General features: G+C 40.7%; 1 protein-coding gene across 3 annotated transcripts in view; it reads left to right on the top strand.

Moving 5' to 3' along the window:
• pik3r4 (phosphoinositide-3-kinase, regulatory subunit 4) overlaps window positions 1-19,079 on the top strand; it is a 98,630-nt gene that overhangs the window by 32,122 nt on the left and 47,429 nt on the right. For all 3 annotated transcript variants that reach the window (XM_069906799.1, XM_069906782.1, XM_069906791.1), the window contains exons 9-11: window positions 1,796-1,997; window positions 17,187-17,380; window positions 18,021-18,246. In XM_069906799.1, the coding sequence (XP_069762900.1) occupies window positions 1,796-1,997; window positions 17,187-17,380; window positions 18,021-18,246 (622 nt within the window). The remainder of the gene's footprint in view (window positions 1-1,795; window positions 1,998-17,186; window positions 17,381-18,020; window positions 18,247-19,079) is intronic.

Raw genomic sequence — 19,079 nt, 5'->3', positions numbered from 1 at the left:
GCTATTCAACTAATAAGGATGAAATGCATTTATTTATCTGGGGAAGGATTTTTGGTGAGTTTTGGTGTTAGTGACAATATGGGGCTTTCTTTCTCATTCTAAAGATTGGGTTTGTAGTTAGTTACAATGTTCGGAATATAACGGGCATACTAGGTTATAGGCGTATACACGTGTTTTACAAACTTTACAAAGATCAGATGAGTTGCATCATATTGTAGACATCATCTCAATGTCAATAACATCTAGATTCAGAGCAACTTCAGGTGATTATAGAGATATCACCGGTAGGATGAATGACTGTGCAAGTACTTGGATGATGTGATAAGGAAAATGTGTGACCGGTCATGGCAAGAAATACAAAAGTGGAACACTATTTAAAAAAAAAAAATGAAAGGCTTGGGTATCCTTGTCCATGCATCACTGTAAGTTGATGTGCAACGGGTACTAAAGAAGTGAAACAGTCAGTTGGCCTTTTATTTTTGGTATATTGCACATTGGTCTGGGCTCTGCATCTGAGGAAAGCTGGACATCGCTCCGCATAGTCTGGAGTTCAGAAGAATGGAAGGTGATCTGACTGAAAGGTTCAAAAATGTCATATTGGGCTTGAGAAATAAGTAGCAATGGCCACTTTGGCATGAACCCATTACTGCCATGTTATTTTATAAAACAAGTTATAATATTGTTACGGAGTCCAGAGGACCCCAAAAACCAGCAGCAATAGATATTCACCACAACACAGGGTTACTTAAACAAAAATAGTTTTTAATTATATTTGAACAAGAAAACAGAATTAAACTTTAAACTTATTACTAACCTACTTAATCCCTCTAATACTAAGTGCAGGTGTGTGTGATGTATATTTAAGATTAGAAAAATTCTTTGGATCACAGTCCAATCTCACTGGTTGCAGGCAATTCTTGTTCTGTGCACAGAAGTTAGCATTAATAAAGTTCATCAGGCTTTGGTGCTTAACAAGCAAATGATTACCACTCAGGAGGGTTCTTGTTGGTTTTCAGAGAGAGATTTCTTTTGTCCCAAGACATCCGTACCGGATTCCTTTCCAATCAATCTTGCTAAGAAACTTGCCCCTTTCAGGGTTCTCCAGATGATTCTCTTTCTTTTGGGTCACCCCAGACAGCTGGTCTTCTCCTTTGACTGGACAGCCTTCCAAACATTTGCCAGCTTCATTCTCCTGGAACTGATTTCTGTGTCTCTCCTCTCTGTTTCACTCTCTCCCTCTCTGAGAGTAAAACTGTTCCTCTCCCAGGCCCAGCTGTTTTCTGCAACTTGGTTGCTCTTTCTGCAAAAGTCCTGCAAAGATTCTGTGTTATTAAAATGTGTATGTATGAGCTGCTCTACCAATTCCTCCCAAACCACCTCTAAATATTCTGTCACGATATATGGCATTGGAAAATTTATTGCCTGGACCACCTATTCATTCGACTTCAGCAGTGGTACAATTGGCGAAGTGGTTAGCACCGTGCAATTACAGCGCCAGTGATCGGGACTGGGGTTCGATTCCTGCACTGTCTGTAAGGGATTTGTACCTTTTCCCTGCCACTGTGTGGGTTTTCTCTAGGGCCTCCAGTTTCCTCCCACCGTTCGAAACGTAGCGGGAGTGTAGGTTAATTGGGTGTAATTTGGTGCCACAGGCTAAAATGGCTGGTAACTGTGCTGCGTGAAAAATGTAAAGAAAATATAAATGGTTTAAAAAAAAAACTAAATTCACCTGAAGCTCCACATTCAGGTGTTACTACGAAGTGATCTGACGTGTGGCTCCTTCCTCTTTATATAGGGTATGAGTGAAGCAGATGAAGACAAACTACTAGCTCTGAAAGATTTCATGCTGAAGTCAAACAAAGCCAAAGCCAATGTTGTGGATCAAAGTCACATGAACGACAGTGGTCAGAGTGGCATGATTGATCTGGCTGCGTTAGGAATCCCCAGAAGGCACATTGACCTTGTGAAGACAAAGCAAGAAAATGATGATAAACGAGGTAGGCTCCATTCCTTTTGCTAACTTTATTGTATTGGCAGCAGTGGGAATTTTCAAATATAGAATGTATATAATGATAAATGCATTGCAGATAGTGATTGATATGTACAGCTTTTCAACCTAAAAGTAGAAAAGAAAGCAAGGTACATTTTAAATCATGCATTCTGGGAAAATATTGATGCACGTCCTCACCTTTATGGTGGATCATGGTGCTGGCCTTGTTCTCTTTCTCCTTCAAGTTGAGTTTATTGTCATCTGCACAAGTGCAACCCAAAAAAACAGTGTTCTCCGGTCCTCAGTGCAAAACAGCCAGGTGAAACACATGCAGGTAATACATATGCAGGACAAGTATTATACCCATAAAAATAAATAAATAAATATTGCTTTGTGAATATGACTGTCTCGGATGGTTAGTGTGAGCTGTTCCTTTGGTCGTTCTGCCTTCTCACTGCCCATGGGAAGAAGGTGTTCCTCAGCTTTGTGGTGCTGGCTCTGGTACTCCTGGATCTCTTCCCCTGACAGGAGCTGCTGAAAGATGCTGTGTGCAGGGTGGAAGGGGTCCTCAATGATTTTTGCGCACCCTCTTCAGACAACGAACCTGGTAGATTATGTCAGTCAGGGGAGGGAGACTCCAGTGATCGTCTCTGCCATTCTTATGGTCCTGTGGATTAATTTCTGATCCATTTCTCTGAAGCTGGCTAGGATGCTTTCATTAGAGCTCCTATAGAAGGTTGACATAATGTGACCGATAGCTTTGCCCGCTTCATCTTGTCCGGAAATACACTTGCTGTTGCTCCTTCCTGACAAGTGAGGAGATGGTGAGTGTCCAAGATAGGCGGGAATGTGAATTTTCCATAAATTTCTGTGTTTTAAAATGATTTCTGCATTTTTCACCCCAAGAGCGGTGAACCTGCTTGCCAGTCATGGTGAGATCAGCATTGAAAGTATTGTAGGGAGTAAGGTTTGGGTAGAGGTGAGAGGTTGTTGCTGTGTACATGGACTAACAGCAGACAATTGCATGGCACTGGACTCAAAGCAATGGCATTTGAGCGGGTGACCTGCATTGCAAAGTACACTGTTAACTATCATGGAAGTTGTGTTCCAACTGAAACTAAACTTTAAAAGACGAGTCTGACATTTCCACCCCTCGTCAGTGGCCCATGGTGTTTATTCCTCATGCACAGAGTCTCAGGTACAAATCTGTGTGTTCCCAACCATGTAGTCCTACCTTACACCAGAACGCCTCCCCCCCCCCCCCCCCAACCCCCACCCTTCCACAGGAGCAGCCAGCCTAGGAATTCACAGCAACTCATCGGGGGTTGGGTTGCAATGCCTGTCAAATAGCCCAGCAATGTGGCCAGTAGCCCAGAGAGAAATAAGAGCCTCTTGGTAAGAGGGCTCATTCGACCAGACTTCAGCCCATTTGAATGGGGGTGGAGAAAGTAAACAAAAGATTATGATGCTAACTGAATCACAAATTACAATCCTGTTATCACGTCCTGCTTGTTTATTTTGCCTTTAGGGTTTTCTTTACTGGTGTGACACGATTTGGGGATTGGATGCAAGTTGGGCAAGGGCACTGCTTGGCATGCTGGATGCTAGTTATGGGCAAGTACTGCTTAGGGTCAGGAGAACCAGACACTCTGGTTTGAGCAGAGGTCAAGCAGGAGCTGCCTGGTGATCTGGAAGGGATTTGGAGTCTGGATAGTGTCTATCTGATATACTGTGCTCATTTTAAAAAAAAAATTGATTTTGTTTAAAATGTCATTTTTTTTATTGGCTTGAAACTAATAATTTTGTGTGTAAACTTTCCAAATTTGGGGGGGGAGGGCTGTCCCCAACCCCCCCCCCCGTAAGGGGCGCTGTTTCCCCTTGATCCCCACTGTACACCTCACACAAGAACTCAGGCTCTCTTTTTTTTGACCTCGCGCACATGCATGGATAGGTCACTAGTTAAGTGAACTCCAAGGAACCTGGTACTCGCCACTCTCTTGGCTATATATATATATATATATATATATAGAGTTGTTGATCTGTAGAGGAGGGTGGTCATTCCTTTTTATTGAGAATATCTTATTTTGAGAATTTTTCAATCAACATGAAGTCAAAAATGAAGAATAATCAAAAAGTAAAACATAAATATCCATAATGTTAACAAAATAGTACAAATATCGATCCACATGTCGATTTTAAGAGTTGATGTGTGATCCAATAAAAGAAAAAAAACAATAATACTACAAAAATGCAAATTCAATGTCCATGTTGAACCAAAGGAAGAAAAAGATGATAGAAAGTTAATAGAAAGGAAGAAGAACAAAATAAGAACTACCTTCCCCCCCACCCCCCAAAATAAGAAAAAGTAAGAAAATAGAAAGAAAAATAAAAGATTGGATTCACCTAGGATAAACCCCACTCCCATCACGGGACAAATAACCTGACTTATCTTGGGTCCTTGGCGCTGCGAGCACTGGGGGGAAGAGACAGGAGGGGAAATCATTAAAGATTTACCCTGATGACCCTTGGCTATGAATTCCATATTTTTAAAAATACATCATACCTGATGTTGTAGTTGATCTTCTCCAGGGGAACGCAATGATGAATTTCTATCTTCTAGTGGGCTAAACCTAGTTGGGAATCAGATTTCCAAGTTCCTGTTATGCATTTCCTGGTCACTGCTAAAGCGAGCTTAACGAATTTTAATTGATATTTCGACAGCCTCATTTTAGGTCTTGTGTCTTCTAAATTCCCCAATCAAACTAATTTTGGTGCCTGAGGGTATTGAATTCCAGTATTTTTTTTTCCAGGAAATTGCCCAAATCTTCCCAGAAAGGCCTCACTTTAGGGTATGTCCAGGTTGAATGCAAGAAAACACCTATTTTTTAACCACATCAAAAACTTGATATTTCTGATTTGAATTTGTGTAATTTGTTATATTGCACCAGCTGATACCTTACATCACACATGTCAAACTCTGGCCCGCGGGCCAAATTTGGCCCGCGATATAATTATATTTGGACCGCAAGATCATTTCAAAAATGTTTTAGAGGTGGCCTGCCCTGCAGTGAGAGCCAATGCTGTTTTTTGGTAATGTCACCCCCACCATCCTCCCCCTTCATTGCACATCCTTCCCCATTGTAACACAAGAAATTGTAACACGAGAAGTCTGTCGATGTCATCAGCCGGCAAGCTGGTTGGAAGGCTCCCCGCACAACCAGTCTCTTCTCCCACCTGTCGAGCGGTGCGGCGGATGGGCGAGCGCCTGTGATTTCCTGTCAGCGCGACCGCCATGGCAGGCTGCGCACGGCCCCCGGGTAGCGCGAGCCCCGCGCGACTGGCACCGGACGGCCCTTCCACAGCGTGAGCGCACTTCTCCCGGTTGCCACGGCCTTCAGCGCTTGCACCCAGGGACAGCTGGTTCGGCCCTGCACGTGAAGAGAGAGATGGTGGCTGTCCGCAAAGGCTGATCGGCAGCGCGCTGGGCCTGAGTGGGTGGGTAAGCAGGGGTGGGCAGAGGGTGTAGCTGAGGAGTAATGGGCAGGGGAAGTTATGGTGGTGCGAGGGGCAGTTAGAGGGAGAGATGAGTAGAAGGAGGGGTGGATAGGGAAGAGGTAAAAGGGGAGGGGCAGGGCGAGTAGGGGAGGGGTGATTAGAGGGTGAGAGACGGGTAGAGGGAGGAACAGGTTGAGGGGAGAGGCAGTAGAGGGGCGTGTATAGGATGGGGTGGGTAGAGGCAGAGCGAGTGGAGTGAGGGGTGAGTAGAGGTTGGGTAAAGGACTGGTCAGGTAGAGGGATGGTGGGTCGAGGGTGAATAGAGGCCTAGAGCCTGAGGAGTGAGCAGGAAATGCTGAGTCCTGATGCAGGCCAAAATGGACACAGCCTGTGAATGCTGACCACATCTCCACAGGGACCAAATATGTTTCCCTCAGGTCAAGCAAAGGGTGAACTTGAGCTACCTACTCCTGACCTGTAACATTATCCTCCTAAAGTTATATCCTAAAGTTTAACATTACATATGTTGAAAGAAGAGAAAACATTCAGATGTTGTTGAAAATTTTCAATAAATATTTAGTTCGGCCCTCGACTTAGTCCAAGTTTTTAATTTTGGCTCTCCGTGAATTTGAGTTTGACACCCCTGCCTTACATTAAACGTGTTAATCATGCTGTCCTGATATAAGTTGGACCAGCAAAATGGATTAATTTCTATACCCAAATCTGATTCCCACCTTTGTCTTGATATATCAAGTCCTGGTTTAAGGGTTCCCACCTGAAAAAAAGAAATACATTTTTGAAATTTTTTGGTGCTCCATTTCTCTACACTGTAGTAAAGTTAGTGCTGGACCTGATTTGTCCCTTAAATAAAATCTTAACTGAAGATGGCAGAAAAAAGATGTATTTTAAAAACTCTATATTTATTCTTAATTTGTTCAAATGTCATAAATTGTTCCTGCTCATAACAATCCTCTCTCTGAAACCAAGTGTCCAGGATTTTATTATCAATCATTAATGGAATTGACATATTTTGAGCCAGGGGTGTTTTAGGGGAAAGACCCCATCTTGTCCCCAATTTGAACATTAATTTCATTCCATTTTATAATTATATCCTTTAATAGAGGAACTTCTTTAGAGCCAGATAATTAAAATTCCATTTATATAAGATTTTCTGCTATCCTCTCACCAATCTTATGTGTCCAATTTCGCCCATGAAGACTTGTTTCCTTTGTCAAAGAGGGAGGTGACAAACTTCAATTGGGTTTCCCAAAAATATATTTTTAAATCCGGGAGCGTTAATCCTCCCAATTCATAATTCCAAGTTTATTTATTAATAGAGACTATGGAAGGCTTACCTTTTCTCAGAAACTTCCTGATGGATTTATTAAGATTTTGAAGGACTATCTGAGGTATAGGAACACATAAACATTTGAAAAAAATATTGTATTCTTGGCAGCATATTCATTTTAATGCAATTGACCCTTCCAAACAAAGTTATTGGGAGGGTTATCCATTTATTAAGATCATCCTCAATTTTCTGAAGCAAGGGCAAATAATTCAACTTGAATAAATTCTGCAGGTTGATACCTAAATATTTAATCCCATTGAGCGGCGTCTTAAATTGAGAATTTCTCTTAAATTGTTCATAATTCCCACTCTTAAGTGGCATAAATCGCTCTTGTCCCAATTGACTTTATAACCCGATATAATCCCAAAATCATCCAATTTAGATTGTAATTTTTGTAATGTGTTAACTGATTCTGTCAGATATATTAGAACGTCATCAGCAAATAAATTGATTTTATGTTCTTGCTGATTGATCCTCAAACCCTTTATGTCTGGATCTGGATGTATGGATTCTGCTAACAGTTCAATAGCCAGGAGGAAAAGAGCAAGAGAAAATGGACAAACCTGTCTGCAAGATCTCGACAGTGGGAATGCTGATGAAATTTGACCATTAGTAGCTTTGGGCTCAGAATATAGAACTCTAATCCAATTAATAAATGTTTGTCCTTGTCCAAATTTTTCCAGCACTTTTAAATAAAAAGTCCCACTCCATTCTATCAAAGGCTCTCTCTGCATCTAGAGCCACGGTAACACTCAAGTTATCGCTTGTTTGCGCCAGATCTATAATACTGAGCAATCTGCATACGTTGTCCACCAATCGCCTCCCCTGAATAAAGCCAGTTTAATCAGCATTTATTAATTTAGACCAATAAGTTGCCGGTCTATTTTCCAAAGCTTATAGTCTGTATTCAAAAGTGATATGGGTCTATAAGATGACGGTTTCAATGGATCCCTATCTTTTTTGGGAATCACCGTAATAACTGCTGTCGAAAAGGACTTCGAGAGAGTGTGGGTCACCACTGCCTGATCTAATACCTCCATAAACAGAGGTATTAATAAATCTTTAAATTCTTTATAATTTTCCAGTGAAAATCCGTCCTATCCTGGCAACTTAATAATTTGCAAGGAGGCCAAAGCTTCCCCTATGTCAATTTGAGTAAAGGGAGCATTTAACCCCACCCTTTCTTCTAAATTTAAATTTGGGAGATCAAATTGTGAGAGGAAACTCTCAATTTTATTTAAATCCACCACTGATTGAGATTTATATAAATTATCATAAAATTGCTTGAAGGCTTCATTTATATCCTCCGGTTTGTAAGAGATCTTGTCCGAGTCTATCTTAATTGCATTTATTGTTCTGGAGGTTTGTTCTGTTTTCAACTGCCAGGAGAGAACCTTGTGGGCTCTTTCCTCAACTCATCGTATTTCTGTTTAGATCTTGTTATCATCTTTTTTCCATTTTATGTTTTTATATATTGTAGTGTACTTGAGCTTTTTATTAATTAACCATCTATGTTTATCCTCAGAGCCCACTCATTGAAGGTCCTTTTCCAAAACTAATCTCCATTTCCAATTCTTCCACCTTCCTTGTATGCTCTTTTTTTAAAATCCTAGAAGCATAGCTAATTATTTGACCTCTCAGATAAGCTTTAACGTGTTCCATAGAAGAAATTTATTCATAGTGGAATTACAGTTGATCTCAAAGAATGTAGTTTTTTGGGTGAAAATAAAGTTACAAAAATCTGGCCTTTTTAATAGCAATGTATTAAGGTGCCATGTCCTTCTTATCTAGCATATCAATAGTCAATACAAGAGGTGAGTGAGCTGATAAGAGTCTCATCTTCTATTCAGTTTCCTTGATCCTACCCTATAAATGGGCTGAAACTAAAAATAAATCTACCCTTCAGTAGGAGTCATGTTGACCTGAATAGAAGGAATAATCCCTCTCTCTAGGGTGAAGCCTTCTCCAGATATCCATCAAGTTCAGTTCCTCCATTAACCCCAAGGTAGCCTTAGCTGCCTTTTGTCCTAGTACATTTCTTTCTCAATCTATCCAGAACCGGATTCAGACAGAAAATAAAGTCTCCGCCCACTAGTATATTTCCATAACTGAGCCAATTAAAAAAAAATATCTATTATGAATTTATCATCATCTGTATTGGGCGCATATAAATTAATTTGGGTCCAGGGTTCCAAATATATCTGACCGTGCACCAGAACATACCTACCCATGGGTTCTATATTTACGTTTTGTAGCATACGTGGAAGATTCTTTCCTACTAATATTGGCACTCACCTCACTTTGGAATTAAAAGAGGAGGCGATGACCTGGCCAGCCCATCCTCTCTTTAATTTCATATACTTTAATTCTGTTAGATGAGTTTCCTGAAGGAAGGCCAGGTCCACACCTAACTTTTTAATAGGTGCCAGAATCAACTTTTTGATATCCCCATTAAAACCATGTACATTAAAACGAATACATTTAATTGCCTTCATACTCAGACTAGATGTTTATCCAATGAAACCTAGTTAGAACGCGATTCGTTAATCCACGGAATCGCTTAAAGTTTGGGTGTCTGTGAACCTCAAACTGCTAAGGGGCGGGGTGATGACAGTCAGCCAGCGACCCAACTCCCTGCGCCTGACAGCCCCGCTGCCCCTGCTCCCTGGCGCGGGATGTCAGATCAGGGGCGGCCGGCGTGGGATGTCAGGTCAGGGGCAGTCGGCGCGGGGCTCCCCAACCACGACGTCCCGTGCCGGCAGCCCTACACTCTGACATATATGCATCTGTTCCGCGACTTGGCTGTATCGCGGTATGAAATCTTGGACCCCAACTACCGCGTTCTAACGAGGTTTTTCTGTAATTCTGATTCCCCGGCCCTGCTCCCAGCACTCCATGCCCGAGACCCAACAAAACTATCCCTTTAAGAGTGGGAATATCCCAGCTGAAGCCAACAATAGAAAGTAAAGTTTAGATAGTTACAAGGAAGATAAAATAAAAGCCCATAGAAAGAATTGAGAACCCTGCTGATAGGAATAAACCCCTATTAACCATGTGAGATAGCAAACCCAAGTCTTGTGATACAGAAAATAGACCACCCATCGCAAGCATCGAAGACCAGAAATTCTTAATTAATTTTAATGAATTATTTACACAAAAAAGTCAGTAAATGATAAAGAAAAAGAAAGACACTAAGGAATAAACTATATCCAGACCAGCATAACAATTCAAAATATTTACAAAATATAGTTTATTTATACATTAGATTCCTCATTTAATTAAAGAATTATCAGTACTGGTAGATTGTTTAGGAAGTCTATGGTTTTGGCTGGATCAGTAAAAAATGTCCTTCCTGCAAAAAGTCTTTCAAAATTGCAGGATGATATATTACAAATTCATAACTTCTTTTTCAGAATAGCCTTAACAGGATTGAATCCCTACCCCCCCCCCCCCCAACTCTTTTCCAAAAGTTCCATACTAATGTCCAGAGAGAAAAAGACTTTGTGCCAATCTACTACAAGTGGACCTTTTTCTTTCTTTGGCCCCTTGGGCTGCCAACCTTAATTTTTTTTTCTCCTGGTATCGTAACAGCTTTGTTAGCATGGAGCATGGACGTTTATCTGTACCCGGATACGCCACTCGTGCCCAGTGGGCACACTCTATCTCCAATTTTCTTGGAAACTTTTCAAACTTTTCAGGCAGCCATTCTTGAAAAGGTGTAATGGGATCACACCCTTCCGGTCCTTTGGGTAACCCCACTATTTTGATATTGTTACATCTACTAAAGTTCTCTAACACATCCAATTTCTGCCATATCTGTTCTTTTTCTTTATGCCAGGCTTTAACTTCAGCCTCATTTTCATTCAGTCTGGAATCCATGTCTTCCATCTTACCTTCAGTATCACTCAGCTTAGGTGTCAATTCCAGAAGGGCATTTTGAAACGTAACCATACCCTCTATGTCATTAAGCTTATCCATCTTAATATTAATCTGTCTGTTATTGGCTGATATCATTCTTACCACATTGTTGAGTGTATACTCCTCTGTGGGTAAAACTCTCGCCTTCACCTCCTTGCACCAGCTCTGGACAGTTGAATTCCTCTTCCTCTCCAGAGAATTTTTGATGAAGAAATTCCTGCTCCAGCACTTCCATGTGTCCACTGCCAGATTTTCCAAGCAGCCCTGCAGCCTGTAAATCAACTCCTATTGAAGTCGGCCAGGCAACGTGCTGTAAATCACACTCCAGATTGACACCATTGGCCGAGTCATGGGAACGGGAGAGGCACTTTCCTCTGTCCCCGGCTTCCTCCCAAGGTTAGGCCTTGAGTCAGGAGCAGAGTCGAACCGAGTAGTCGACTCCTCAGTTTTTCCTCCTTCCTAGAACCACAGGAGCCGTCATTGATTTCTTCATACCCATTTTTTGTGAATAAAAAAGGAATGTTTTGAAGAAAAAAACTTCCTAAAGCATATTTTTTAATAAAATTTTCCTCAGAGCTGTTGGTAAGAGCTGGATCTGGTGATGCAGTCATGGGTCAGTAGCATGGATAGGAGCGGGCTGATGCACCAGTGCTAAGCATGATGGTGCTCGATATTCTGCTGCTGACCCAGACAGACTGTGGTCTTTCCATTAGGAAGTCCAGGATCTAATTACAGAGAGGGGTGTTGAGTTCCAGTAAGGACAGCTTATCCACCAGCCTCTGGGGAGTCATTGTATTAAATGCCCAGCTGAAGTTGATAATTGGCAGCCTGGAGTATGAGACATTGTTCTCCAGGTGTGCCAGGATGGATTAAGTGACTATCTGTGAAACAGTTTCTCCTGTAGGCAAATTGAAATGGATCCTGTGTCTCTGGGAGGTGTGCTTTGATGCTGGAAGCATTTCAAAATGGTGGAGATTGGTGCTACAGGGTCATTGAGGCCTGTAATTGTTGCCCTCTTGAGTACCCGAATGATGGTGACTGTTGTTATGGTAGGGTTGTGGGGAGGGGGGAGGGAATATTAGAATGGTTAAGAATAAATATGTCTAAAAGAGATTGTGGGCATTTAATGTAGCTCACTTCACAAACAGAGTAACACTTCACAAAAGACATCTCAGTTAAATGCAAGAGCTTTGCTGAAGCTAGATTTTCCAGAGACAATGGTACTTCTTTGGAAAGAACTTCAAAAGATGGTCCAAATGGAATAGAGTCCAGGCTCAAGTACTGATAAGATCTTTCAAAGATTGGGATTGGAGCCTTGGGAGAGGTCATTTGGTTTTTACAAGCAGAGAGAGAGGGGAAAAAAAAACTAGGATTTGTCTATTAGAGAGAGAGAAGTGAGTTCTACAGTAGCAGTTGAGGCTGCAACATGACAAGCTGGCAACTTGTTGAAAACCCCATTTTGAAGATGGGTTGTGAGTTCTGAGTTCAGCCTGTTCAAAACCCTTGTAGTCCTTACAAGAGGAAGTGGTTGGCTGGAGTGTTTCTTCTGAAATAAGGGAAACAAGAGGAAATCTGTAGTGACCTGGAAGCCCATGATGGGACAAGTTTCTTTGGCAAGACACTGAAGTGACTGATTGGAGCAACAAATATCTCTCTGAAACCCAAAAAAACCTTCCTGGGCAGTAACCATTTAACTTTAAGCACCAGAGCCTGGTGAAGATTCAAAAATGTTAAATTTTGTGCACAGTATAAGAATTGCCTGATACTGGTGAACTTGGAGAAATGAGAAGTGAATGATTGGACTGTGAAACAAAGAACTTTCCTGAACATTACATGTGCACTTAGAATTAGAAGGGGTTTAAGTTAATAGTAATAAGTTAAAGTTTGATCTTGTTATTATGTTTAAAGTAAATTAAAAGCAACTTTTGTTTAAGTAACTATTTGCCTTGGTGAATTTCTATTGATGCTGGGTTTTGGAGTCCTCTGGGCTCAAAACAAGTGGAGGCTCATCCGTTTCGGATTGAAACATTTGGAGTTTTGGAATCTCTAACTTTTGGAGTTTTTGTGATTTATTAGTTAATTAGTTTTTCCAAGCTAATTTAAAGCTTGTGTGGGTGGAAAAACAGCAGCAATGGATGTTAGTACATGTTTGTTAAACCCATCACCTGTGGAGCCGCAGAGAAAAAGAAAAGAGGAACTGATGGTCATTGCTAAGGAATTAAAGCTGGCTGAAGTCCAGCATTGGATGAAGAAAATACAAATACAGTGGATTATAGTGAAATATTATGTAGGTAAGGGAAATTTTGTTGAGAAAGAGTTAGAAAATTTTCCGGAGGATAAATCTTTTGAATTGCAATTAGAATTGGAGAAATTGAGGGTGGTAGAAGAAAGAGAGAAATGGGAGTTTGAGTTGCAAAAACAAAAAATATGAGTTAGAGGTGGCTGAATAATGGAGGGAGGATGATGAAAGAGAAAGAAAATATAACTTGGAACAAATTTAAAGAGTCAGATGATTTTAATTAGAGAAGTTAAAAATTGAGATGAAGGGAGGTAGGAGAATTAAGGTTATAACTCCTAGGGGAGAGGTTTTTGACTATTAGAGAGGAAAATTGAGTTCCTTCTTTTGATGAGGGAGATATTGATACCTATTTTCAGCTTTTGAAAAAGTTGCTGAGAGCTCAAGATGGCCAAAAGGAAAGTGGCCTCTAATGCTCCAAAGTGTATTGAAAGGGAAAGCACAAATTGCATATTGTAGCTTGACTGCAGAGCAAGTGGCAAATTATAATACCGTTAAACAAGCAGTATTGAAAGCTTATGAGTTGGTTCCAGAAGCATATAGACAAGAATTTAGGAGTTTGGTGAAAACATGGAACCAATCTTGTATCGATTTTGCTCTAGGAAATTCTGTATGTTTTGACCATTGGTACACCTCAAAAGGAATAAATAATGATTTTAACAGATTAAGAGAATTGATACTAATTGAGGAAATTAAAAAGTGTGTTATACCTGGATGAGAAAGACGTGGGAATGTGGCAACATATGGCTAGGTTGGCAGATGAATATGCCCTGATTCACAAAAACAAATTTCAGTACAGTGAGCCTGTTCAGAAGGATAATGTGGAGCAGAATAGTAAGCCTGAAATTAAGTCTGGGGAGAATATTAAGAAAAAAGATGACCGTAAGATGGGAAAGGACAGAACTTCTTGATTTGTATGTCATTTTTGTAAGAAACCTGGTCATGTTATTGCAAATTGTTTAGTGTTGAAAAAAAGATGAGAAAAAGAGATATTACCAGAAGTGTGTATTCAGACAGTTGAATTTAAGGATGTTTTCAAACCTTTTGTGTCCGAGAGCTTGGTTTCAATAAAGGATGGAAATTCTCAGGTTCCAGTTAAAATTCTTAGAGATACTGGGGCTGTCCAGTCACTGTTGGAAAATGTTTTAACTCTTGATCAAAAGACGGATACAGGAGAGACTACTTCCATTAGAGGTGTTGGTGGAGATGGAGAGTCAATATCTCTGCACAAAATAGTGTTGAATTCAGAATTAGTTAAAGGAGTATAGTAGGAGTTATTTCAAAGTTACCCATGCAAGGAGTCTCATTCTTATTAGGGAATGATTTGGCGGAGGATAAAGTTGGGTTAGTTTTGAGATTAACCAATCAGCCTAGTCAGGATGAGGTTGATGAAGATTGTGAGGTATATCCTGCATGTGCTGTAATAAGGTCCTTGTCTTAGAAAATGATGAGAGCAGAGAAAGATCTAATTGATAGAGACTTGCCCAGTACCTCTGAAATAGTCCAGAAGGAGGGGGTTAAATTTGAGAGTCAGGATTTTTCTTTGTCAAGGAAAGAGTTAATTGAGCAGCTAAAGGCAGATTCTGATCTTGTTGAGTTGAGGGAGAAAGCTGTGAATGAGGAGGTCATTGTGATCCTGCAAATGAAGAGTGGGCAGTGATTCATCAGGTGGTCATTCCTAGAACTTGAGTGAAATTTTAAATTTACCCCATAGTACACCTTTAGTTGGTTATCTTGGTTTAAGAAAACAATGAATAAAATATTGAAACAATTTTTCTGCTCTGGTTTGAGGAAGGATGTTGTAAATTGGTGGTGGACATATCATCAGGTTATGGGGAAACCTAATCAGGGTCCTTGGTAGCTCCCTTGCAACCTATTCCTGTTGTTGGGGAACTTTTCGCAAGGGTTATTGTTGATTGTGTGGGTCCCCTGCCTAAAACAAAAGCTGGGAATCAGTACTTGTTAACAATTATGTATACGGTGTCCAGATTTTTCAGAAGCTCTACCATGGAAGAATATTAAATATTAAACAGTAGTGAAGGTTTTGAAATTTTTTTTCACTTTTTTGGGTTACATAAAGAGATCCAGAGTGATCAAGGAAGTAACTTCGTGTCTGGGTTGTTTCAGCAGTTGATTTATGAGATTGGAATTAAACAGATCACTTCATCTGCATACCATCTTGAAATTCAGGGAGCTTTGGAAAGATTTCATTCTACTCTTACAAATATGATGAGGATTTACTGTTTGGAAAATGAGAAAGATTAGAACAAAGGTATTAATTTGCTGGTATTTGCAGCAAGAGAATTCTGTGCAGGATTCATTAGTTTTCAGCCCTTTTGAAATTGAACTTGGACCCTGCGGGGACAATGGACTGCTGCAGCGATGTGTTGATGATGTCCATGAAGGCCGCTGTCAATTGTTCAGCGCAGTCCTTCAATTCCTGACCAGGTATGTTGTCTGGTCTCACCTCCTTGTGTGGGTTCACCTTGGATAGTGTTCTCCTCACCTCGGCCGTGGCTTCGTGGGGGGCCTGTTCATCAGGGGTTACAAAGAGCTTTCTTCCTGTTCTTCTCATCAAACAATACTCTGCATAGAAGATGTTTAGTCTGCCAGAAGGGAGGTGTCGTTGTCCTTAATTCACATGGTTGACTTGTAATCGGTAATAATCTTAATCCCTTACTATATATGCTTCATGTTGCGTCCCTGAAACAGCTCCTGTCCGTGTTTTAAAAGCAGTCTTGCTGTGTTGGAATGGCCCCCTCCCTCCCCAACCCCGGCCAAGTCCTGATCTCCTTGCGAACTGATCGAGTATGCTTTGCCAGCAGTCTGTACATCACAGTTAGCAGGACAGATTTTTTGATCCAAGTAGCCAAGGTGGGGTGAGCAAGGTGCAGCTTGTATGCACCAGAAACATTGGTGTATATCCAATCCAGGGTGGTCTCTCCTCTGGCGGTAAAGTTCACATGCTGTTGAAACTGTGGTAAGACCGTTTTCAGGGGGCATGATTGAAGTCGCCAGCAACAATCAAGGCACCATCAGGATAGGAAGTCTGGGCTTTGCAGATGGCACCATAAGACTCCTTCATGGCTTTACCCTCATTAACCGAAGGCAGAACGTAGACTGTGGCAGTCCGTGTGGCTGAGAATTCTCTGGGCAGGTAGAAGGGCTTGCATTTCACCAGGAGGTACTCTATCTCTGGTGAGCAGAAGGTTTTCACAGCAGAGACATTGATGCACCAGTTTTTGTTGATGTAAATGCACAGTCCCCCTCTTCGAGGATTCATGATTCAATTTTTATCATGTAATAAAACATGTAATGAGACAAGAAATTGCTTTTCACCATCGACAGAAATTGACTGAAGTGCCTCTAACAGTCAGATAAAGAAAAGCAAAAGAGAGTTCTCCCCAGAGTCACTGAGTGTCTGTAGATTCGCCTCCAGTGCTTCTGCACCCACACAGAGTCCAGCCCAAACCATCTGCAACCTGAGCTCAAGATCCGAACCTCCGACACGATCAGGAACCCTTCAGCGCCTTTGGCACCCCATCGCATCCCGGTTCCAATACCTGGTACCCCTTCAGCCAGTTTTGAGCCAGTCTATAGCAGTCCGCAGCCTGGTGTAAGTCCACCGACAGCAGACCACCACATGTGTGGGTCCCTCAGCCGCAGAGCCTACTCACTGGTCTGCCGTCGTGGACACCATCCCATGGCATGCGTCTCCAACCTGGCCTTCACCTGTGTGGATATGTCTGAAGTTCATTGCTAATTATCATTATCTGTCTTGCAAAATGCAAAAAAAAAATGAAAAGCATAATAAATGGAGATTTTGATTTGACGGTAATAATTAGACAGAAGCAAAGAGTTGAATCTGGAAATGTACCAGTCTACCTGTTGAAAAATAATTCCATGTCATTAAATTTAGCAGAAAATCCTCACTTCGTGAATACTGAATGGATACTTCAAAGGCTGCTTCCTCAATTGGAACACATCAACATTTTTAAAACAAGATATAGTTAAACCAAAATATCAGCACTTTTTCTAGGACTATGTTTGAATTTCAGAATTTTAAGAAATTGCTGGTAATTTAGAAAATTTTAGCTGATTACTGAGAAAGCTCAACTTGATGTTTTCTTATTCTTTAGCCCGAAGACACGTTAAACAAGACTCCAGTTTAAATGAAGAATGGAAGAGCATGTTTGGCTCTCTTGAACATTCAAATATTGTGCAGTCGAAAGCCCTTGCAGCCCCTGGAGACCAGGAAAATGCCGCAGTGAGAAATCTCAGATCAGAATCTGCGCCAGGAATGATGATCGCTGCCAACTCCGCCTTGCAACAGGTTAATACAAGTACATTGTAAAAGATGGATGAGGTCATTCTGGGAGATATTTAATAAGTTAAAGATCTGTGAAAGCAGCTTAAACAGTAATTTCTGAATTATTCCTCGTCCCTAGTTAATAGGAAAATACTTAGTATTTGTCAGTGTGGTTGGAGAGATGGTGGAGGGAGGTTTTGTTTTATTTCTGAAGGGATTGGAGATGGTTCTGTGGGACCTAAAAAAAAGATAAATTGTAATTGATCTGGTGTAAACAGTGTCGTCAAGGGAATTAAGAACATAATTGTGCCAGAGGAGAAGAAGATCCAGCCATTTTGTTTTGCTGAAATAAAAAGTCATGTAAAAAGCAACATGTAATTCTCAGTATTCAAATTAATTATGAGATTAATTGCTTGAAGTCAGGGAAAGGGGTGCAAATTGAATCAGTCAAATTCAGGATTGAATTAGGTACAGAAAGAACATTTAAAAAGGCTAAATTGATTTGAGAAAGAAAGCTAAGATTGTATTTGATAGCTGTCTGTTTCAGTGAAAAGTTTAATCATTTGTCCTGTATACAGTAAATGAGTAGTTACTTTCACTTTAATTTTAATATTCAGTTTTGGAAAATTAAGAGCCCTTTTGTTCTTTATAATTCCATTTAAAGGTGTCTGAAGGAACAGCGGTCCCAACAAGGAAACCAGCTACTTCCTTACCAGTTCTGCAAAGTGGAAATGTTCCATTGTTCCCGTCCACATACCAGAGACGTATTACCACGTGTGTGACTGAACTCCAACAGCTGATCCAGCAGAAGCGAGAGCAGTGTAATGCTGAACGAATGGCAAAACAGCTCATGGAAAGTGCTGAATGGGAGAGCAAATCTCCACCACCCGGTACACAAAATAATAGACTTGATTAAAAACAAAAAAAAATGCTTGAAACACTTAACAGGTCAGGCAGTATCTGTGGATGTTTCTGGTCCATTACTTTCTGTCAGACCAGGGGAAGAAAGTAAACAAATTTGAAGGGAGGGTGAAAAGAATCTGTAGGGTAGGGAGTATCTGACAGGATGTGTGGACAAGCTGAAGTTATCTGATCAGTTAATGAGGGTAGATAGAAATAATGCAAATAAACCATAATAGATGATGATCTGTTGAATTGACTAATTCTGATATAAACAGAGTTACCTGAAACTTGAATTCAATATTGAGCTTAGAAATTTGCAAGATGTTCAGAAAGAATATGATGTGCTATTTTGCAAGCTTGCCGGAAGCCTTGTAATGGTGCAGGAGGCTACTGACGTCAGAATAGCAGTGCAATGGGTAATTGAAGTGGTGCTAAAATAGTTTCTCCAATATTGAGATTATGTTGTGTGTTGTATACATGATTGGAAGAAGTGCAGGTGAATTACTGCTTCCTTTGGAAGGATTGTCTGGACCCCAGGAGAAAAGGTAGGACAATTGTTTGTGTTTCCTGGGAAAGATTGCAGAAAATACAGCACCTGACAATGGAGTTAAACTGGCCCACAATTTGGTTTGTTTAAAATTTATTTAGCAACACATTCTCCTCAAGTCATTTTGCAGTAAAACGATGAAAGTCGATGTCCAGACATTTTGGACTGCTACTTGACGTTGAGATTAGTTGCTCCAGCTCTTTTATTTACATTGAAATCGGAAAATCCCAGATGTTGAGTTAATTTAATAATGAGGATTGAAAAATGAGTTAT

The sequence above is a fragment of the Narcine bancroftii genome, chromosome 1, assembly GCF_036971445.1.
Source record: "Narcine bancroftii isolate sNarBan1 chromosome 1, sNarBan1.hap1, whole genome shotgun sequence".
Taxonomy (NCBI): domain Eukaryota; kingdom Metazoa; phylum Chordata; class Chondrichthyes; order Torpediniformes; family Narcinidae; genus Narcine; species Narcine bancroftii.
The sequence above is the reverse complement of the archived record's forward strand: the minus strand, read 5'-3'. Positions and strand labels throughout refer to the sequence as shown.